Raw genomic sequence first — 17364 nt, 5'->3', positions numbered from 1 at the left:
AATGCAAGGTATGTATTTCAAAATATGAAATAAATTATAGACATTAAATTAAAAAAGAACTTATGTTGATGTTTTGTTAATCTTATACAACATTGTAGGGTTAATTTCTTATGGGTTTTTATTAGCGTTATTATTTTTCCCCCTTTTCTATCTATCTTTTAATCTATTATTAAAATAGGCTCACCTCTTGCTTCACAAATCTCCCCACTCCACCTTGACTCCACCTCTTCTGTAATCCTATTGGTAAACCAGTGGAAAAACCCATCCTGGTTCGATTGCGCTGGCCAATCAAAACGCTCAATGTCAAATGGAGCCTTCCAAAGTTCACGCCCACATGCACCATTCGAGTTCTCGCAATGGATGTTGGGGAATTTAGTTCTGGCGCTTTATATTAAAACGGACTGCAACGTGACAGCGAACTACAACCTGCACATCCTGGTCTGAGGAGACGTTCACTGTCTTCAGTTTGAAAGAAAGACGAAGAAACAGAAGATAAACTAATAACCGTTCGAGTACTTCACAATACGGGACAACAGGACAGTAATCATTATGGTATGAAAAGGCATATGTTTGACTCCAAAAATATTTAATTTGGCAATTTATAGCTAGCTTTGTTCACAGGCTGGATGCATGAAAACAATGTCAGCTAACGCTTCTTCTCATGATAGGGAAACCAACTTTAGCTAATAATAGTAATCCTGGCTCTTGTTTATGAGCTTAGTGGGCTAAGAGACCATGGAGCTAACCGGCTTGATAGTTTTCTTCAACCGGAACAAGTTTATCGTTATGTTGTTATAATAAAAACCGGAACCGCTTGTTCACAGTTAGAGAGGACATTTAGCAGGTTGGGAATGAGAGGTCTGCGTAGCTTGGTCATTAATGCCCCTCAAATATTCCGCACAATGTGGAGCGAGGTCTCTCCGTTCAAATTGAAAACAACATCTGCTTTGCTGTGCACCTCGTCTATTCAGGGAGACAGCATTTGCAATGGGACGCACAGCAGCAAAAAGGCGTTGCTCTCGGACCCTCAGTTGTTTGAAGCCCAGTTTGACGAGCTGGTGACGGAGCTTTCAGAGAGGGACTTATCTGACCCGGCGCTGGCTGACGCACTCAGCAGGTTAAGAGAGGTATGTATGGTGTCATGCTTTGTTTCCTCTGACAGGTGCAGGAGTGGACTGCTACTTCATTTTGATCCTACCTGCGCCTGTTTTCCTCTTAGGTTTTGGTGTACAACTCCCCTGGAGGCAAGAGGAACCGAGGCCTGTCTGTGATTGGCTCACTGAGGGAGCTACTCCCGCCCACTGAGCTCACACAGGAGACCGTGCAGAGGGCCCTGGTTGTGGGATGGTGCATTGAGTTGGTAAATAGATGTTTTGTGTTTTTCTTACAATAAACCTTACTTTTAAAAACGTAAAAAGTACATTTAGGATGTGCACAAAAAAAACTAAGATGCAATGAAAAACAGGACTTTACAACACTTACAATTGCATCAGAAGTAATTAACATAAAATAAGAAATATACAAAATACAGTCAGTCAGCCTTATGCTTTCAAGTTGAGCCTGTGTACTGTAGCCTTTATCTTGTCAAGTTTAAGTAAAAGGTCTGGCAAAAGAAAATTGGTGTAAGACATATGGAATAAAACACAGTGGTTCATTGCACCTTAAAACAATGAATTCACAATATCTTTAACCATGTTATTTGTTTAATACTTTATTCAGACCTGAGCTCGATATGATCAAGGTTACACAGTTGTGGAGGGGTTGTAGGAAGGTAAAGCTGTTATGTGCTCCTAATGTGTCATAAAAGCTCACAACAAGCACAGACTCAGACTGACTGCTGTGATGACACTTTGCCAGGGTGTTACGTTCTCTCGGTTATTAGGAAAGTGTTACGACTGTGTCTTCTTTGCTCGCAGCTTCAGGCATTTTTCCTGGTGGCAGATGATATGATGGATGGATCTGTGACTCGGAGAGGACAACCCTGCTGGTACAAAAAGGTGAGGCTTTATATTTTACAAAAAGATACTCAAACGCCTTGTTTGTTTATATGCGATTATTCATTTTCCACTATTAATGGTGTGCTCAGTATCTCAGGTGAATCATGTGTGTTTGTTTTGAAGGATGGGATTGGTCTGGATGCCATCAATGATTCGTTTCTCTTGGAAGCGGCGATCTACAGACTTCTGCGCAGACATTGCCGGGAGCAGCCCTACTACGTCCACTTACTGGAGCTATTTACTGAGGTACTTTACGTCCTGATTGATTAAACAGGCCTTCACATTGACACATTGTTCTTACTGCATGTTACCGCTGTTTCAGACCTCTTTCCAGACCGAGCTTGGCCAAGCTCTGGACCTCATGACGGCCCCCCCTGGTCAGATTGACCTCAGCAGATTTACAATGGCAAGGTAGTGAAGAAAATCAGTAAATAAATGTTCAGAGAAAGATGTTGCTTCCAAAAGTAAATGTGAATATTTGATTCTGTTCTTGTCTTTCAGATACAAAGCTATTGTGAAATACAAGACGGCCTTTTACTCATTTTATCTCCCAGTAGCAGCTTCAATGTACATGGTGAGTTTGTTTCTTTACTTTTGTGGTGTGTTCAAATGAAACAGAGTAGTATCAATCAAATATTTTTCTCAACTACTTCACCTTACTTTTTCAGGCAGGAATTGAGAGTGAGGAGGAACACAATAATGCCAAACACATCTTACTTGAGATGGGAGAGTTCTTTCAAATACAGGTAATTCCTTAAACGTGTCATCCCTCTTTCCCGTCACGTATTGAATCATTTGCATCAGACTATTCAGTGTTGATAACCACCCTATGTGTATCATTTGCAGGATGACTACTTGGACTGTTACGGAGACCCTGCTGTGACTGGAAAGATTGGTACTGACATCCAGGATAATAAATGCAGCTGGCTGGTGGTGACGGCCCTGGAAATAATGACTGCCGAACAGAGAGCAGAGCTCGAGGTGGGACTTCAGATAACAACCCTCTGTTTTAACACTTTTATATATCCAAATAACTTGTATTCAAACTATGGTTAGATATAATTGCAGGGAATTTGTTGCCAGCACATAAATTCAATTTTGAAAGTGTGGTATTTCACTATAATGTAGGCCAACCATGCGTTCACTCGGCGGGTTTACTCCCTATTTCCATCACAAAATTATAAGAAGTATGCATAAATACTTAACATTTGGTTAGTACATGCAACAGATAAAATACAATGATATAATTACATCTCAGAATCAATTACTAGTGGACAGATTCTCAAATGTTCCTTTTGATTAAATGTTATTAATGCAAAATATACCACCATAAGAAAATTGGTCATTCTTCAAGTAAGTAGTAAAATGGTGTTTTAAAAGATAGAAACGCAGCACTGTGTGACTATATAAGTATCCCTTCTTACAAATCTTTTAATACTCCTATGTCTAATAAAATAAAAACAGGTCATAAAACCTAATATAACAATTCAAACAAACAGAATTGCTTCTCTGCAATAGATACAAATATTTATTAAAACGTACATAAAAACATGATTTATTGTAATAATGTGCTAGAACAGAGAAACTATGTTTTCTATGGTTCTGACCTCTGAACTCTTCCCTGTAGGATGTTTAAAAAAGTTCTATCTGAGTTGCTTTCTTGAAGATGATGAGCAAATCTTAAATCTGTCTTCCTCTCCTCTTGTAGGCATGTTACGCGCAGCATGATGATGCCTGTGTGGAGCAGGTCAAAGCTCTGTACAACACCCTGCAAATGCCAGCTTTGTACCACAAATATGAGGAAGAGAGCTACCAGCGGCTCCAGAAACTCATCGCGTGTCACGCTCAAAACCTTCCCCACTCAGTCTTCCTCAACTTTGCTAAGAAAATATACAAGAGGAACAAGTGAGAGGACAAACAGTGTCACATTTATGAGCCTGGGCCCATTTTGGGTTTGTTCATGACGCACAGATTAACTCCTCGCCATTATTAAAGAGGGTTCGTCAAGGACAAGGCTGACTCCGATCAGCATGACCAGAACAGCTCTTAAAAATCCTGCAGGCAGTTTCTTATGGTTGGTTGTTTGTAGATATCTGGTTTTGACTGTCATTAAACAGCCTGCCTCTTCTGGTCCATGCTACCTATTTATTAAACGCAATGCATAATCAACAGTGTGTTGTTTTCTCTATTGAAGAAACCTGTAGATTGAAGAATGTGAAATGATTCACATATGCTCTAGCATTCATATAAGTGTGCACTGTTGACTGCAGAGCAGGATAGAGAAACATATCAGAGTAGAAATAGTTGTAATTGTTTAAATACAGATGTATTAGTTGGTTAGGGACTACAAGTAACAGTACATTTATGACAGCAGATGCACTCTGTCAAAGGGCATCTTTCTAATTCCATATATTTTCATATTGCTGCTGTAAAATCTGTACTGAACTGAATGTTATATCTTTAAATAAATAATAATGTGAAGACTATATTTCTTTCTATTACATGTTTTTGATGATTGTAAAGCAAAAAACTATAAATTCTTTCAATAATATAAAATACTTATATGAAATATATTGTTTTGATTATCTATTCATTGTTTCAGCCATTTATTTTACAAAAATGACAATGCTTATTTTTCCATGTATGATAGTAATTCAATAATGGGGTGAATATAGTGGGGATTCTTGACATTATTAGATTGATCAAGAATATAGTTGACACATTAATAAATGATTACAATCAAGACTAGAAGCAGTAGTTGGGATATGTGAGGAGGATTGTATGTTAGTTAATTTCCTTAAAGCAGATTAATAAATGCATGGATGAGCTGCAGATAGGATGATGTCATAGGCAAATGAGGCTCTTCCCTGCAAAACTAATTATTTGAAGGACTTGAAGCTGAAAATGACATAAGATAAATTGAATGTGATGATAAGGAAAGTGAGGGTGGGGTGGGGTCGGTTGGGTTGGGTTTGGTGTGGAGGGGTGGGGGGCGAATGGGTTTAATCGGATAGCGCTCGCGAGAAGAGTACCAGTTTCGAGTTGCTAAGGCTGCCGTCGGAGAGAGAGTCACTTTTTCACACGGACGGGATTGTTGAGCGAAGCGACGACGAGATGGGAGCACCTTCATCCATCTTTACATGAATCTGACTTGAGTCGAGTCGGTATTTTGTATCCTTCTATATACATATGTCTTTAACAAATAAATAAATGTTTTCTAATGAACCTGCATAGTGGGTGGTCAGAAAAAGCGAAAGCTGCTTATTTGTTCCACATTCGGATGCGTGCTCTGTTATCTATATGACACTCTGTGGCATTCTTTATTGTGTTAATTTGGCATGTGATTTCTCTCCTTGTCAACGCAGCATCTTGATCTTGTTGAGAATCAAAATGTATATTATTATCAATCGGTTTTATACTGCATATCTTAAATATTTATGTGTAATATTTGAGAAATAGTAGGGCGAAATGGGCCTGTGGGCTATATGAGCGCGCGATGCGGATGGAGGTTACTCCTCCCCCCTTCCTCCCTCCCTGTCTCCATCAGCTCTGCTGGATCAATAAATGCATGGGGTAAATACTGCGAACGGGTTAAATTATACGTACATTTGCTGTTATTTTTGTTTTATTTCATGGCTTTGTTAGCTTCAATGTTCATTCCGACGAAGGCCTAGTGCTAGCTTACTAGAGTGATTTATATTCCTCACTGATGTGAAGGGCACTGTGGAGGAATATATGAGTAATAGCTAGATGGGTTTTAAAAAGGCAGACTCAGTGTTGTTCAGAGCTGCTGCTTATTTCATGCTCCAGTTACATTTTAAGTCATTGCTTCAGGTACTGTGTTTTTTTTGTAAACGTTATTTCTTTTGATCTACATCCTAGGCCTCTTGTCAACTTGTAAGGAAGGGCTGGCACAGATGGAGACAGTATAAGTCATGATAATCAGTGCTCAGTGGAGCTGAACATGACTGATGAAGATTATGAGTGACAGTTATTAAGCGAGGAATTAGCTGACAATTATTATCATAGTGATTCTTAATATTTGTGGGTGGCTGTTTTCTGAATTTGAATACCAAGGAGACAGCATATTGAGGCAAACATGCACCCTAAAAAACATATGGACATTTTCAAGTATTGGTGTAATTGAGCAATTTCTGAATATTTACAAAAAATAAAAATCTCTTGTTTAGTCTGACCGATGGTCTAAATGTTCTGTTATGTGCAGTTGTCTTTCATAAAAGAGTCCAAACACATACGAGTATTCACATTTGAGAAGTTGGAACCAGTGAATATTTGACTTAAAAGATTAATTGAAAATCAATATAGTTGCTGATTCCTTTTCTGTCTATCTTTTATTTACTATTTATGTTAGTTTGATTATAGTCCTTTTGTGTTGATCCCTTTTCTTTTCTACAGTGCTGTGTGTAAGACAGTTTGTGTTCATCTCAGGAATTGGGCTGAGATAATTATAAAACAAAAAGCCCAAAAGCAATCGTTTTAATGAATAGTCCAGATGGTGGGTTTAAACTTCAAAGACTTTGGTGAAAACGTGTTAAGAGCAAGAAAACAGTCTACGTTTGCAGAGAAGAATTTTGCTGCTAGTCGTTATTCACTGTGTGTCTCCCCTCCTTTGATGTTACAGGATCTTGGGAGTCAAGCCAAGATGTGACCGTCACCGCGCGTAATTGTTTGGATCCGTCCTGCCTTTTCAACACTTGTTTCTATAGCAACAAAAATATCAGAGAACACTTAAAAGTCCCTTTCCAACCATGCAGTCCTCTAGTGGCTCCTCTCAGCCTCCAAAGCCGCGGCGCTTTGACGTCAGCAGGCGGACCAATACCGTGGCTGGACTGAAGTCTCATGGCCCCGGTTTTCAGAGGGAGGATAAGAACATGAACACGATCGCCGCGGCCTCCCCACGCCGAGTTACCAAAACCCCTGTTGCAGCCACCAGGACCAGGGTGGGGGTGCAGCCTCGAGCACCGGTCACCCAGTCCAGGTTTGTCTCGCAAAGGTTGAGCCAACAAGGTCCCACCATCTCCAAAACAGCGAAGCCCAAACCCAAGACTCGTGCATCTGCCGCAGCCAAAATTGCACCAGCGGCCGCTCCACCTCCACTTCCCTCCGTTCTCCCTCTTGACACAAACTGCAACGAGCCGAGCCTCCCTTGTCTTTGCTGCGATGGCCGCTCCCCGCAGGACAACAACAGCATGTTTAACCATAACCACAACAACAACAACACCATCTCTATCCGACAGCAACTGAAGCTACCGCCTCCTCCGGCCCCCTTGCCACAGAGGCAGGATGGGAAAGGAGCCAAGGAGCCGTCTCAGCCTCCGTCACAAGCGCAGGCCCAGCTGGAGGCCTCCGCCCGCCCTGCTGCCACTCTGGAAAACAAAGGCAAGAACGCAGCCGCTAGCGCTGATCTGGACAACAAGAAAAATGTCAAAGTAGAGGAAGAAGATGACGATGAAGACAGTGGGGATATTGATATTGATGATGATGAAGATGAGGCTGATGACGATGATGATGACACCCTGGTCCCCTCGTGCTGTGACTGTCCCCCCTCCTTACTGGAGTTCTCGCTGTCCTCCTCCACCTCCTCGTCCTCCACTTCCATCAGCTCCTGCTCTGATCTGGAGTCTGACTGTGCAGATCAATCCGCCTCCATCTGCTCTTCCCACGACGAAGACAACCTGTCCCTCGCTCTGTCCCCCAAAGACCACTCTCTCCCACAAGCCCGCGAATGCAAGCCTCCTGCGCGTTCACCCCCATCCCTTCCTCTTAACTGCAACCCCTTCATCCTGACGTCACACTCCCCAATTCCCCCGTGCTCCCCAGATGAGGGTTACCCCTCTGCCCTGGACTCCCCTTCTCCAGACTACTTAGGAGTCAAAGGTGATTCAGAGATCAACAAACTAGGTTTGCTTGACTTCCTAGAGTCAGTAGGGGAGTTTGGGAAAATGGAGCGCTTCAGCCAGGTGATCCAAGTGGCTCGTTGGGACCTTGAGGGGGAGCAACACTGGGATGTTCTGAGGGATCGACTAGACCACCTGGACCACCTGGAGAAGGTGAACAGGGAAGTAAAACTGGCTTACATCGCCAAACTCCACGAGAAGGGATTTGATCTTGGGGATCTCGAGGAGCAAGATCTGTCAGATGTAATGGATGAAATGGGCAACATCGACATTACCTGGAAGTTGTATAAAAGCAGTAGAGGAGCGATGGGAGACTCTCAGGAGTTTTCAGATGCAGGGGTTGATCTCACGGCTCCTTCAGACTGTGAGGACCCTCTCCTTCCTGATTCCCTCACTCCTTCTCCTGTAGGGCCACCACCGAGACCCCCCAAACCCCCAGCGCGTCATGCCAGCGTGAGCTCTGACCTCCACACCTACATCAATATCAGCAGGGAGACGACCTCCATGGCTGTCTCCACCTCTCCCACCCTGTCTACTTTCTCCCCTAACTCCTCGTCCCCCACTTTCACAACTTTTAGATGTGAGAAACCCCTACCTCCATCTCCACCCTCCATTCCTCCCCTCCCAACTTCTAAACCTGTCCCTTACCTCACTCTTTACACCACCCCTTCTCCGCCTCCATCACTCCCCACCCCAACTCCTCCCATTCCTCCCCCTAGGAAGCGTCACCTTGCCAGGAAGGAGGCACAGCGGCTCGCTGCTCTTCAGGCCCTACAGGAAAGCACCCCCTTTTCCCTCCCTCCGCCTACCACACGTCCCCCACCTCTGCCTCCCCCGCCAGTTATCTCAATCTCCTCCTCATCTCCCCCTGCCATACCACCTCCACCTCCACCTGTCCTGCCCTCTCCCCCATCCTTCCATGTACTAGATGTAGAGATTCATAAGCTTTTGATGCTTGCTGGAGTGACCCAAGCGGAGCTTCTCAAACTCAGCCCAGAGCTCAGTGTTTGCGTTGGAGGGTTAGAGGATGAAGGAGATCAAGATATCTCGTCCAGGTGTGGGGATTCTTATGAGTTCAGATTAAATGAGAGGGAGGTGGAGAAGGATTGTTACAGAGATGGATGGAGCAGCAGAGGCAAGTTAGATGGAGATCGAATAGCTTATATAGCTCAAGAAACCAACAAGGAAGAGGAGAGCACACAAAGAACCACCTCGTTCACTGAGATGGCGAGGAGGAGGAAGAGGAGCTGCGGTCTGACCTCCGACCCCTATTACAGCGCTGGTTTTAGCAATACACATGAAACTAAAGCAAACAACATTAGCTTTGATTCTTACCGGTATTCTGCAGAGGAGCTAGATTCACCTCCCCCTCCACCTCCTCCTCGTCCTTTACCCCCAATCCCCCCATCTGTGCAATCCCACAAAGTGAGCACTCTTGTGGCTAACTCTGCACAGCCTGATCGATTTGATTGGCTAATAGCGTTCACACCTGAATGTGAAGGCCCACCAAAGCTTCCACTCCTTGCAATGAGAAAATCTCACGTGGTGAGTCAAAAGAAGCTCAGCTCATCGGGGTCATCTCCAGGTTCAGCTCCACACGTCACAACTTTTAAAGAGCTTCGTTACGGCAACAAGAGCACCTTCCTGCAAACAAAGGTGATCACTGATCCGGACCCTGACCCAAACGTTATCACTCCAGATGCAGACATCCTGTACAACCTGAGGTGGAGACGACAGATGGCAGGCGGAGACGGCAACGAATGGGAATACACTTCTCAGGCTCAGGCCTTCTTCATGCAGCCGCCACCAGCCCTTACTTCAATGGCCGCTCTGAAGGAAATGCTCCAGAGAGCTGACGAGGAGGGTAGACAACCCGAGCTGTGCCCAATACAGAAGATTGGCTGCTCGGTCAGTGACAGCAGCCTGTGGACCACGGGCAGAGAGTGGGAGGCTGAAGGAGTCAAGAGGGAGGAGAAGGAAGGGAAAGAAGAAGGGGAGGAAAAGGTGGTGTTGGAAGTTGAGGTGCGGGGACGAGCCGACGGAGGAAGGACTCTTGAAACAAGAACCACAGGTGAGTATTATAATCAAAATGATGCAAGTGCTAATAAAAGGGCAGCTGAATTCAATGATATAGGGGAGAAGGTCTGCATGGGTGTGTGTGTGGGTGTGGGAGAAAAAAAAACACGTCAAATTAAAAATGTTAACAACACAACTCATCTGGAATGGACAGATGATGAAAAGAAAAAGATGGAATCGCTTTTCTGGAATGCACAAATTACAACCTTGGACAGTACAATAGAACAAATCAGAAAAGCAAGAGTTGAGTCATTTATTGAAAATATGTAGCTTTTGGAACGAGAGCATCGAGATGAAGGACAAGCATGAGTCACAGAAAGGATGATGTGTGATGGATATATGTTGACAAGGGATAAACAGAAGGTGATTGCAGACGTGAAGTGAACAAGACAGTGGAAGTGAAGCTGCAGAGGGAAAATGACCACCAATGAGAGATGCAGGGATACAGACAGTGAGGAAAGTGAGCGTAACATGAGGAGAAAGAGGAAGTTGAACACTTTCCAGACAGTCTTTCCTGCACTCGTTATCAAAGTTTGATGTCATCACTGCCTTATTTAATTATTCATCTGCTCTTCAGACCAATGAGGGGGATTATGGAGCGCCCACTGAGCTCTCCACTTTCTTCCCCCTTTTTTTTCACCTTAATCTTCTTTTTGCATTCTTTTAGTTTATTTCTTAAATATGTTTGTATTTGTTTCCTCTGCCTTTTTACTGGTTGTCCATCCCATCAACTTGGGATGCTTTCCTCTTTGCTGTCTTCTCTGTTCTCGCCGCTCCCAACCCCCACCCACCCTCGCTCCCTTAGAGTGGCACAGATAGCTAAGATCAAGTTACTTATCTCATGCAGTGCTGCAGTATACTACATAAAAACTAAGGATGAGATAGTTTGAAAGGGTGTATGTTGGATTTCAATTGCTCATATTCATCCCCAATCGGCTTCACGTTTTTACAGTAAAATTACCTCTCTGATTTTACAAGTACTCTAACATTTTTCAGACTTTATATTTGCTGAGTTTTATGCTGCAGGAGTTTCCCTCTAAAACCACTGCAACAAGCCAGCAATAGGTGTGTACACCTTTAAGAGCCCAAGGGGTGGATCTTAGCACATGGACCAATGGCTGAGAGCCAGTGCCAGAAAAATAGGAAGTATCATGTGTTGTTGCAGTTCAAAGACAGCTCAAGTCTAACAAAGGTATGATTGTTTTTTAGCTGATTTTGTAACTCATAACTTAGGAGTCTGTTACAGGTAAGTGAAGGTAATGAAAACGGTTGTTGCTACAGTCTCTGAATATCCATAGAGAGACAGATGGTGATTGAGCAGGAACGGGCAGAACTCTGCTATCTGTTGACTGACTCAGCATTACACTGTATGCTTTGCTGCTGGAGAGGGGAGGGGTGGTGGGGAAGCAAAAGGATGTAAAAAACGAAAGGCATAGAAGAGAAAGACAGACAGGCATAGAGAGGAAGGTGATCCAGAGGTGATGATGGCACGCACTGCAGTAACGTTTAAAACACTGTGCTGTGAACTCTCAAATTCAAGTATGAAAAGAAAGTGAAAGCAGATGCCGTAAAGTAAACCTCACATTGAAATATGATGGACCTTTGTGATTGATGGTGACATTTTAATGATGCTGTCATTGGTGAATGAGTGGCTGATTGACATGCTGAGTATTTCTACCGTGCAGCTGCAAAACTGCTCAACAGTTATCCTTTTATGGCCAGGGTATCATTTCCTGTTGTGTTAAATCGTTTTAAAGGATAGACTGTGGTTATTGCTCTTCATAAATCAACTCCATTGACTCTCATGTGTAACTGTCAATCAACTGTTTGAATTCTGCATTACTGCATGATGTTACATGATGACGATATCTGCTGGAATACACTCATGTGCATTTTTCTCTCGACAGACACTAACATTTTCGACATCTCTCTCTCCTTCCCATTTCTCTGCCACATTTATTTTTTTACTTTTACCTTGATACCCTGTTTTCCTCACCTATCCATCCCATTCTGTTGTTTCCATTGTTTGTCCATTGCTCCGCTTTGCTCCTTCATATCGCTTTGCTTGTGCGCCTGCCCTCTCCATCCTGACTCCTGCTCCAATGTTTGGCTTTTTTAATAAGTAGTTTCCTCTCCACCACTGTCCCTCGCCCAGTCCTCCCAACCCTACTTCCTGCACACTGCCCTCCCTTCCTATCACCCAGGCTACTGTAACGCCCAGCCCTTTGCAGATCCCAGACCCCACAGCCATGCAGGCAGGGAGTCCAAAGACAAATACTGCAACACACCGACCCCCCCTGCTGCCAGCTCAGCTCGTATCCACAGAGATGATTCTGGCACTGACATGAGCTTCGGCTTTAACTTTCAATCCCTGGATGATGTTAGTGTAGACTCTCCTTGTGATTATGGGACTATCTTTAACACACAGAGGGACTTTGCGTCTGACTCTCCCTGTCATTTTGACTCCCTATACTGCTGTAACTCAGGCACACACGTTAAGTCAGACACACCTGATATTAGTGGCACCACAGTGGCTCCGGGCTGCACCACCCCATATAAGAACATAGATGTCATGATGACGTATTCAAACAGTATCAACGCATTCGATTCGCTGCATTCAGAAAAGCGCCCACACTCTCACACAGACAACAGAAACAAGGCCAGGACGTCCAAAGAGCTTCCTCCTCTCCCTACATATTACCTGTACCACCCTAAAAACTGCCCTCTGCACAGGGGATCCCCTCCTCGTCTCTCCCCTATCGGTGCCCTCTCCCCTCCCCATCGCCCCGGAGCCCCCCCGCCATGCACTGCAGGCTTCCACCTCAACTCCCCGCTTTTCCCCCGCTCTCACACCTTGCCTGCCCTCGCTGCTCCCCTCTACTATCCAAACCTTTACCCTCCTATACCGCCAAGGGCGCCCCCCCTTCCCCCAAAACTCTACCAGGCTCCTCCGCAGTCACACGTGGCGAGTAAGATTTCTCTCTCTCTTCTCTCTCCCCACGTCTTAAACTCTCTTTCTATTTGTCTGACATCTTGCTTGCAAGCACGTCCGTCTGTCTTTCTTACTGTCTGTTTCTGACCTGGATATAGTGTCCCTAACACTTTTGTTGCGACCCGAGGGATTTGCAGATTTGAAAGAACTGTGGCTGCATCAGAAGGTAGCTCCCTGCAGGTCATCTGATACGTCTTATCTTCACTGTCCTTTCAAATCTGCAAAGGGCCTTCAATGGAGTGACAGCTCTTCCTGTCTGGAGTCACTATCATCACTTTCTTTCTTTGTCTTCCTCTGTCTGTCCGTCTGTCTGTCTTTGTGTCTGTCTCGTCCGGTCAGTCTCCATGTTGTTTTTGTTTTATGCACGATGTGTTGAAATGTAAACATACATTACACGCCAGGCACAATCCAAGTAACTAGTCCATGATGTTGTGAAATTGAGTTAACATGTTTTCCTTGTATGTGTAGATTGAAGGCATTTTAAAGTACATGTTTTAAGATTCACTGCATCTTGTTCATTAAGTGATAGTCTGTATTTATATAACTGGTTTATATAAATCTATTTATATGAACATTACACTGGACACAACACCTGCCCTTTATACATTATGTGTAATTGTATACAACCTGACTGAGCTTCAACAACTGTTTCCCGCCACGCTCAGAGATTCCTCCTATGTTTGCTTATATTAAGTATGTATGAGTGTATTGTTTGAATGTGAGTCAAGATTAATGCATGGGAATCTGTTTATCCCTTTGGCATACAGAAAGCTGTTTTTACAGATACAGATGTTGAAAGCTAATACTAGTAAACCAATATTTATAGGATGTCCTCACACACTGTTTTCCGTCAGTAGTACCATCTGCTTTTATTTGCCTACTCAAATTCTTCTCATTGCTTAATGGCTCCTACTAACACTAATATTCTAGTTTTGGTATTGCTCTCTGTTGTGACTCATCTTTTTTTAATCTGTTGAATTTGTATTCTTTTATACAAATTACAGTAAGTAATTGCTCTTCTGCTGTTGCTGTCAGCTGTCCGCAGTGTCTCATTCGCTGGCTCTGTTCAGAGGACAGAGGCATCCTGGATGGGCGAAGATGTGAAGCATCCAATGAGAGGTCTGGGCCTGTCCTCTCTGTGCCTGCAGGAAAAGAAAGGTGTGCCTTTCATCCGTGTGTGTGTTTGTGTTCACCTGTCCAACTGTGTGTCTTTGTCCTTGATACATGTCCATATCTCCTACATATTAACTGTAATGTATTGTTCTTCCCTCCAGCTCTGGTCAGTGCCGTCAGTGTGGCAGTGGAAGCCATCTTGGCCCAGTTCAGCTCTTCTCGGACTGTAGTTCAGAAGGTCAGTCACAGCTGAATTTACATATTTTGAATAACAAGTTGTTTGTTTAACTATCAATCAATGTGTACTTCACTCTTGGTGATGAAACATATTGATTTGTTCATCATTGAAAATACTTTCTTTCCCTTCCTTCTTGTTCTGACTCTAAATATTTTTGCTCTGTCTCTCCTCAGTCTCTCTCAGTTAACAAGGTACTAGAATATCTTTAGATAACCCAATCTTGTAGACTCAAGACTCTCTTTATAAACTAACTCCAATCCCCTAAATCATGTCTCATCACATCATACTGACCCACATTACCCCTGTTTCTCTCCAAACCCCATTCATTTGTCCTATTTCTTCTCTCCTCCCTCTCTCTTGAGTCATTCTTTCTCTTCCATTCCCTTGTCTCTCCCTATCACTGCACGTCATCTTCTTCCTCTCCCTCCCTCTCCTCTCCCTCCCTCAGGCTTTATCAGGAGACAGCACTATAAATCCATCTCTGGGCCGTCTGGTGCTGCAGTGCCTCTGCCCTGCACTGCACAGCTTGCTGACCGATGGCTTGAAACCTCATCAGAGTGACCTGATTGCAGGCAGGAGGCCAAATTCAGCCTGGGGTTTGGTCCAGGCATCAACCAAGCCAGGTACCACTCTACGAATCCTAGGAGAATTAGCATTTATAGACTTGGATATTGAGGAATTGCTATGAATTGCTTTTTTCCCCTGGTTGATAATAATAAGCCCTGGGTTTTTTCCGGCTCTCATTTTCCCACACATCATTCAATACTTTTCTTTAGCGTCTAAAATGCTGAAGTGAACCACCGGATGCAGATATCGATTGGCCTATGAGTGCCAAGTTTCACTGCAATTTTTTGCTTGCCTCTCTTTTATATAAATGTTCTCTTTTTCCTCTCGACTCATTTCAAGGTCCAAAAACACAAGCATTGTTCAACCTAAAAGTTCGAATTGGAGAGCTGCCTCAGCTCAGACAGAGCAAACACCGGTTCAACGCATTCCTCCTTGGCCTACTCAAGTAAGCACTGGCTTCTTATCCTCTCTTGTCTCCTCTGTTGGCATGCAAAGTGCTCAAATCTGTAGTCAAATATTCTAAATTCATTTGTTATACTGTATTTCAAATGCATCCTCAGTTTTCCTTTTCTCTCAATGTTTTCTTCTAGTACAAAGCTTCTTGATTTCTGGCTGTCTCACCTTCAGTCTTGCAGTGGTAAGTTTCCATCACTTCCCTCTCATCCTTGTGAGCATGCATGTGTGTAACAGTGATCTTGTCATGGAATCCAAAACCTTAGACACTCAAGACATAACCAAATAGAAACACAGACACGCTGCTGATTGAAGGAATTATTATATTGTTGTACAACAGTATAAGAGCCAGAATACTTGCGTCAAGTCCGCCAAGAGTATATATGTGTCTGTCTAAAGAATAACAGAATCTTACATGTTTCATACACTTCTTTTTAGTTTACACAGCACTATACCTTTAGACCTTCTACAATGACATGTTACAAGATCCAAGATCACGTTGCAAACAGACATGTGTGCATTCATGGTACAAAGGTCTCTTTAGATACACTAAATGATGAAACTCATGAGCATGGCTTACAGCACATGATCATATAATATAGATTATTTCAACAATCTCTCTTCCTCTCAGATGTGCTGGAGACATACTCACAGTAGGTTCAAGAATGACAGAGAGGTAAAAATCCACTGTTTCCATTGAAGCAGTGACACCTAGACTCACCTGAAGCCCGGGAACGATTTATAACATGTACACGCCAAATCAAAACTTCACAAAGGGGCGGGCAAAGACAGACACGACCCTAACCACACGTTGGACCCACGGGACACAACAGAGGAGGGGGAGTGGACGACAGAACACCCCTTAAACTTTTTAAATCAAAGGGACACCCGTAATCCGAGACGAAGAAAGGACAAACGAATTACACACACTCTAGGAACACCGACGGTCCTACGCAAGTCCCCTCTTGTCGTCCTAAGCTCCGACAACTTGATACACGTGCTACCTAAAATTATTTACAGGTGTGGCCTAACATAACCCTGTGCAAAACGGAGACAGAGTGACGAAGCGCAGCAAGCTCTGGGCGAGTTGCCAAGTCAGGAGTGTCGTACTTAAAGTTTTCCTGTCACCGGGGTACAACGATTGGACCAACCTTCCCCAAACTGGACGCCACCCCGACCGACTCCGAAAATCTCCGAGGTTTCTAGGCGGAGTCTGCGGCTCCCTTTGCCTTCTGGTGACGACTGCGGCGTCGCTTCAGTGAGAGACGTAACTTCATGTCAAGACCGGTCTTAGGTAGGAGTAGTAGGAGGAAAAAGTCTTGCTAAGTCGAGTCTCTGTCCAATACCGAGTATACAGAGACGAGGGTGCAGTAGTGTCGGGTGGTAGGGACCCTGACCTAGTGAATTACTATGTTGTCTATTACAGTCTGGGATCGTCGCTAGTGTGTTTTTGTATAATTGGAGTTTGAGCCTTCGTCGGTACTTCCTCCTCATGGACAGGTCGGACGACTCACTCGCCGACAGGAGGAGTCTTAATCCTCCCTTTCCCGTCCAGAGGTTAATAAACGAGAGGACGGTGGGTGTTGGTCGACTCCTGAACAGACGGACATCTTCGCCGCTATTGGCTTCACAAACACCCCCGACGTCGCGACGTAACACAGTTCAGGGGACCGGGAGGTAAGTAACCCGATGAGTTATACCACTTTGCTAAAAAACAAAACGACGAGCAACAAGACTCGAAGCTTTCAGATGTAGGCTCTCCAAAAGGTATATAGGACGTCGGACCGGACAAAACCTAACCCGGGGAGAAAACCTTTCGAATTAAGGACGTAGGACTGTTCCACCTGACCCCTACAGACCTGACACTGACAGACGGAGATTTACTACCACGACCATTCTCCGTCGCCAGGTCCAATTTCCGAGTCGTCCCGACTCTCCGACGTCGTGTTCCTCGTCGAGGCAGCTTTGTCTCCGACCGTCCGCCAGTCGTGTCTGCCGTACTACCTCCAC

At 44.1% G+C, this 17364-nt stretch overlaps 2 protein-coding genes across 3 annotated transcripts; both read left to right on the top strand.

The window, feature by feature from the left end:
• The first annotated feature begins 405 nt into the window (after nt 1-405).
• fdps (farnesyl diphosphate synthase (farnesyl pyrophosphate synthetase, dimethylallyltranstransferase, geranyltranstransferase)) lies at nt 406-4483 on the top strand. Of its 2 annotated transcripts, XM_010786667.1 has the most exons (10): nt 406-552; nt 972-1127; nt 1220-1360; nt 1917-1997; nt 2121-2243; nt 2320-2408; nt 2499-2571; nt 2666-2743; nt 2844-2978; nt 3706-4483. In XM_010786667.1, the coding sequence occupies exons 1-10, from the start codon at nt 550-552 to the stop codon at nt 3904-3906; spliced, it is 1080 nt and encodes a 359-aa protein (XP_010784969.1). In that variant the 5' UTR covers nt 406-549; the 3' UTR covers nt 3907-4483. The 2 variants fall into 2 exon arrangements, with proteins under 2 accessions (XP_010784969.1, XP_010784968.1); XM_010786666.1 differs by lacking the exon at nt 406-552 and having other exon boundaries at nt 583-1127.
• Nucleotides 4484-6645: 2162 nt separating this feature from the next.
• rusc1 (RUN and SH3 domain containing 1) lies at nt 6646-16011 on the top strand. The gene is made up of 9 exons (XM_010786685.1): nt 6646-9986; nt 12118-12960; nt 14019-14141; nt 14258-14334; nt 14508-14525; nt 14783-14957; nt 15241-15346; nt 15492-15538; nt 15986-16011. The coding sequence occupies exons 1-9, from the start codon at nt 6767-6769 to the stop codon at nt 16009-16011; spliced, it is 4635 nt and encodes a 1544-aa protein (XP_010784987.1). The 5' UTR covers nt 6646-6766.
• The last annotated feature ends 1353 nt before the right edge of the window (nt 16012-17364 follow it).

Source organism: Notothenia coriiceps, unplaced genomic scaffold, assembly GCF_000735185.1.
Source record: "Notothenia coriiceps isolate Sejong01 unplaced genomic scaffold, NC01 NC01_scaffold00029437, whole genome shotgun sequence".
Lineage (NCBI taxonomy): Eukaryota > Metazoa > Chordata > Actinopteri > Perciformes > Nototheniidae > Notothenia > Notothenia coriiceps.
This window is presented reverse-complemented; position numbering and strand designations above follow the sequence as displayed.